This window comes from Rhinolophus hipposideros (genome assembly GCF_964194185.1).
Source record: "Rhinolophus hipposideros genome assembly, chromosome: 9".
Lineage (NCBI taxonomy): Eukaryota > Metazoa > Chordata > Mammalia > Chiroptera > Rhinolophidae > Rhinolophus > Rhinolophus hipposideros.
Genome location: NC_138055.1, coordinates 26,276,976 through 26,282,975, shown reverse-complemented (window position 1 = coordinate 26,282,975; position 6,000 = coordinate 26,276,976). Strand labels below are relative to the sequence as shown.

The 6,000-nt window shown below is 32.8% G+C and overlaps 1 protein-coding gene across 1 annotated transcript; it reads left to right on the top strand.

Annotated features, from left to right (window-relative positions):
- Positions 1-851: 851 nt before the first annotated feature.
- LOC308501855 (NKG2-A/NKG2-B type II integral membrane protein-like) lies at positions 852-4,874 on the top strand (the record flags this gene model as incomplete). The annotated part of the gene is made up of 6 exons (XM_081058946.1): positions 852-1,038; positions 1,426-1,521; positions 2,012-2,065; positions 2,591-2,742; positions 4,350-4,450; positions 4,763-4,874. The coding sequence occupies 6 exons, from the start codon at positions 852-854 to the stop codon at positions 4,872-4,874; spliced, it is 702 nt and encodes a 233-aa protein (XP_080915072.1).
- Between the last annotated feature and the right edge of the window lie 1,126 nt (positions 4,875-6,000).

Genomic DNA, 6,000 nt, shown 5'->3' with positions numbered 1-6,000 from the left:
TATTACAAATGCTTACACAACTAAAGAGGTCATCACTGACTTTGATAACCGAAGATTGTTTCTGAAAGCTTGAATCAACAGTGTTCTTCCATAATGACCTATACTTTATTTATCATTTTATATGTTCATATCACACTCATTAAATCAATTATTATTTTGTAAAATAACTTTTTAATAATTTTTTAATAACAATTTTTGTTTTATTTTCAATATTGTTTGAGTTATGAAAAAGTTAGTGTGTTGTGAAACATTTTCCAACATATAAAATATTTCTTTAAATTTTTACTTATTTCTCAGAACTCAACCATTCAAAATAAAGGACCATTTGGTAACCCCTTCAATAAATAAAGGTAGGTCAGTAAATAAATGGAATTTAGTGCAGGAAATTACTATATAAACCAACATTATTATTACCCATCTTTGGAGCACTTAGTCTTTACTTTTGAATTTCGAAACTATCATAAACTTCATGTCTCCTTTTTCTAATAAAACATTTTAATTTTTATTACAATCATTGTAATGGTGTTAAAATATTTCTGTGGACTCTGACTTTAAATTAATAAGGGTGTTATTATTCAAGAACTATGTTCCTTACTAATTATGCTGCAACAAATAACATATCGACAAATGTAAAATATATTAAAAATATATTTAACCGTAACACCTATTTAAAGTTCTAAAACATTACAGCATTTAAAACAAGACCTTTAGATTCTTCTACAGGGAAATGAGCCCAGCTCACCCTCTACCCCACCCCTCTTTTACTGTAAGGATCTCGTCATTTGCATGTGCCATTATTCTTCAGTACCCTTACCTTAGAGCACAGTCTCTGACACCACTCAGCTGCGGAGATGAATAACCAAAGAGTAACCTATGCAGAACTGAATCTGGCTAAGGACTCCAGGAGACAGCAAATAAAACCTAAGAGCACTAAGAGTTCCATTTCAGTAACTGAGCAGGAAATAACCTATGCAGAATTAAATCTTCAAAATGCTTCGCATGATCTTCAAGGGAATGACAAGAAGTACCACTGCAAAGGTAAAATATTTAATAGATGCACAGTATAACTGTTCTGGGACGTGTAGTTGGGGTGCAGAGATGTATGGAATATGTGGAGAAACACTTTTTATTTGTGGGGATCAGAGCTTGAAGTTGGAGTACAACATTCTAATGTGAAATCTGAGGACTGATTTTACTCAGGCATCATTGTATTGTGTAGTCTTTGACCCACGACTCATGGAGCATTGTATTTCCATGGAGCACAATGCAATGGTATATTCTGAGAGGAAGACTGCAATGGTAGGTATGGGTCTGGGATCCAAGTTTATGTATATGATTCCCTGTTCTAGAAGGTTCTCTGTGTGTAAAGTATCCAAAAAACTGTTTCGATCTCTTTCCTCAGTGTTTCCCTTTCTCTCCCTGTAGATTTTCCATCATGTCCAGAGAAGCTCATTGCTGGGATTCTAGGAGTCATCTGTGTTGTTTTGCTGTCCACTGTGATAAAGACAGCTGTTAATCTCCGTAAGTAAGTTTTTGAAAGATTATAAGGAAGCCTTTTATTTCAATGATCATCAGTGCCTCTAAACATTTCATAATATTATGGACTAGAAGTCTCATTTTAAGTATACATTTAGACTAAACGTGGATTTTTTTAGAATTTATCAAAGGTATAAAGAAAATGATTCTAGAGAGTAATATATATATACATATATGTATTCAGATTTCATAACTCAAAGACATTCTTTAAGAGACTAAAAGAACTTATTGAGAAATACAGACTAATTCTTGAGATCGGTTAAACTAATACTGGAAGAAATGGTGACGTTTGAGTCTATATTCTTTTGAAATAGACTTCCCCCAAATCTTCATTATTTTATTTGTTGGTAAAATCAATTTTATTTCAAATGTTTCTCAACTTAAACAATACACCAAACTTCAAACTAACAACCTAAAATTATTATGATTTATTTATATCAAAATTAAGTTTTTTATAAGAATTATTTTTTTCTAGCTTCTGGAATATCAGAGCAGAGCAATTCATCCTCAGTAACAGGAAATGAGAAAGGTACATTATGATTTTCAAAGTTCTGATATTGGTACAGTTTACATTTTTCTCTGTCTCAAGGAATGCAAAATATATTTTTTTGGGAGAACACAATTATAAAATTTGGCAATAAATGTTCATAAATAATGATTATAAGTGTTTCTTCTTATGCAACAATATGAAGAAATCTTCATTTAAAATCACCATACCTATTGTTGCCAATTGGCTCAAATTTCCTGCTGCTTTCATAAGATGAGACAAATATCATTGCCGTTCTAAAAAAGTGAAGTCATTCATTGACTTTTAGGACATTAAAGATGGATATATTTGCTTATGTGTTTGCTCTGTATGAGCACATAAATTAGGGAAAGCGAGGTGACCCTTCTCTGTGAGTGTGTTAGTGTGTTTTGTTTTGTATGTGCCAGCCTTTGAGGGTGCATGGATACGATGTGCACATATATGTTTATAACTATGCGTATATGTAGCTTAATGTTTGCTTTTTAAAATTCTAATTCTTATTGGATAATAATTCATAATCTTTCTCAGCCCATCATTGTGGTCGTTGTCCAAAGGAGTGGTTTACATATTCCAACAATTGCTATTACATTAGTAATGAAAGTAAAACATGGACTGAGAGTGTGATCACCTGTGCTTCCAAGAACTCTAATCTGCTTTTTATAGATAACGAAGAAGAAGAGGTAACATTTTAAATGTTTTAAAAAATTTATCAAAAGCTTGTTTATTTGATGTTGTATTACCAGACTTCATACATAGTTTTGTACATATTTTTAGTTTTTATTTTAAAGTCCATTAATAGTTCATTGACTCTATAATATTCTATTTATATTTTATACCACTAATGCACATCTGATACTTTCCAGTTCATGCTTTTCATAGGAAACCAGGTGTCTACAAATACTTTTTTCCTAAAATATACTTTGCTATTTAATTTTATCATACATCAAAGACACTAAGCATATCATAATTGTGCAGATTATAAAGTAAATAGAATCACATAATTATTAATCAGATTACAGAACAGAAGTTTCCATCCCTCAGCAGCCCTGCTCCTGTTTATTCTTTTATTGCTTTTCCTCCCTTCTTATTCAACCACTGTTCTGACTTTTCATATGATGGGATACCAGTTTGTTTTTGAACTTCATATAAATGGAATCATACAGAATGCTTTTTTAATCATCCTGTCTTTTTCACTTCCATATGATAATTTTGCAGTTTATCCATGCTATTGCATTTATCCGCACTTTGTTCATATTTACTGCTGATTATGTAAACGCAACATTTTAAAATCCATTCTCTCTGATGTCTCTGGATGGGGCTGTGAGTCTCATGCCCTCAAGGATAAACAGGCTTCCTGGGTCCAGTACTTTAGTCACAGGATCCCCTTTGCTGGTCCCACCTCCAAGCCCCCTACCCTGGTGGGAGAAGGAGAAGCACTTCCTCTGGTTGCTTCTCATAGCAGGTGTTCTGATGGATCACCATGCAGACTTGCCTGAGGAAGTTGCTGGGCAGGGTTCTCTCTCCAAAGCAGAGGAGGAATGTCTTCCTTGAGCCACCCCTATTGCTAGGTTGGGTGTTGGGCAGCAACAGGCCTAGGTCACTTTTGTGTTGGGAGGGAATATAAGATACTCTTCACTCTGTTGTTCCCAATCCTGGGAACATTTCCCTTTTCTTCTTCCACCTTTCAGAGTTCTTCTTTACTTGTATCTTTCATTAATTCTAGAATTTATAGTTGTACTTAGGAGGGAATGGCAGGAAATAGTCTCTGACACCTTGTATGGACCATTGGATTCCACCAACATAGAAATAGGTTGATGCGGTGCTTATCAGGTTAAAGAAAGGTATGGGCACAGAAAACCAAATTTTGGCTTCCATGTCATTTATTTCATTAATTGTAATACCTTCATTTTTGTCTAAAACCTGAACTCTGAGAAGCATGGAAAACTACATTGATTTTGTCACAGTATCAAATACATTCAATAAGTATTTGGAAACTTTTTGCAAGCCTTGTTATGTTAGTTTTTTCAACATGGGTAACTACTAAATTACATAAATCAGAATTTTCCTTACTAACAGAACTATCAAGTCTACATGTTTAAGACTTAATTTTAAATGTAAAATGTGGTTTTTGTCTTTAACACATATGGTTAGTGTTAGATTAGGATTCAACACTCTTAATTTGTTCTGCAATTAAGAATCCTATGAAAGAATAGGCTACTTGCATTTAAAAAAATAATATAAACTTTCATAGTGATTATTCAAATAAAATTTCTTTATTTTGGGGTAGCAATTTCTGAGTTCCATATCACCTGCATCATGGATTGGAGTCTTCCGTAACAGAAGCGATCATCAATGGATGTTGATAAATGGTTCACCTTTCAAACTAAAGTAAGTTGTTTTCTAAATGCTATATCAAGAAAAATGTAAAAAAGAAAAATTCAGAAGAGTTGTATTAATGCATTTGTTTAAGTTGAATTATAAACATGAGGAGTAATGGTCAATGGTAATGAAATGTTGATATAAATATTAAAAAACGACTATCCAGTTTTCCTAATAACCAACTCTTTGTAATATTGTATGAAAAATGTCATTACCCATTTTGAAAATATTTTTCTATTACAGTTACATGGAAAATGATCTTGTTTCATGGATTGCGCCCATATGATATAACAATAGAATATTCATTTTTCTCCATTACAGGATAGCAGAATCACCATCAGCCAATGATGACTGTGCTATGCTATACTCATCTGGCCTCATATCAAGTGTTTGTGGATCTCCAAAAATGTATCTTTGCAAGCGTAAGTTTTAGAGTTAAAATACTTCAGTTGGGTTACTTAATTTTTCAAGAAATGGAAATAATATTATGATTGCATACACTGAAAATTTATTATATTATTTGTTCTAATAATGAAAAGAGTTTTTGTAATAATTATTGGAAAATAATACACATATGCAAAAGTACAGATATCATTACTCTTAGTGTATGGCTTTTATTGTTCAACGTTATGTTTGTGGCATTCAATCTTTCGAAAAGATCATGTTGTATGAGTTAATTTATAGTAAATACCAAGAATAGGCAAACCTGTAGACGAAGAAAGTGGATTCGTGGTTCCCAAGGGCTGAGGGTGTTGGGCACAGGAAATGATTGCTAATTGGTACACTGTTTCATTTGGGGGAGGAAAACATTCTCTGTTTTTTTTCACTTTTTAAAAATTAATTTATAAGCATATTTTATTAAATTCATTGGAATAACATTGGATATTAAAATTACATAGGCTTCAAGTTTACAATTCTATAATACATCATCTGTATATTGCATTGTGTGTTCACCACCCAGAGTCAGTTCTCCCTCCATCACCATATTTTGACCCCCTTTATCATCTTTTGCCACCCCCTCACCCATTTTTCCTCGGGAAATCTTTCTAAATTTTGATAGAGGTGATGGTTGCAAACTCTGTGAATATACTAAAAATTACTGATTTTTACACTGTAAGTGGATGAATAAACTACACCTCAATAAAACTGTCTTTTTAAATAAAAGTTTATTGTGGTGACTATTGTTAGTAAAGTTACATACGTTCCAGGTGTACAATTCTGTAATACATCATCAATATATCACATTGTGTGTTCACCACCCAGAGTCAGTTCTCCTTCCATCACCATGTAGTTTCTCATCTACCATCCCCCTCCCCACACTCTGGTAACCACTAAACTATTGTCTTTATCTATCAGTTTTTGTTTCTTTATTTGTTTGTCTTGTTCCTTTGTTGTTTTCAGTTTCATATCCTACATATCAGTGAAATCAAATGGTTCTGCACTTTTTCTGTGTGACTTATTTCACTCAGCATAATAATCTCAAGATCTATCCATTTTGTTGCAAATGGCACTATTTCATCTTTTCTTATGGCAGAATAGTATTCCATTGTGTGTATATG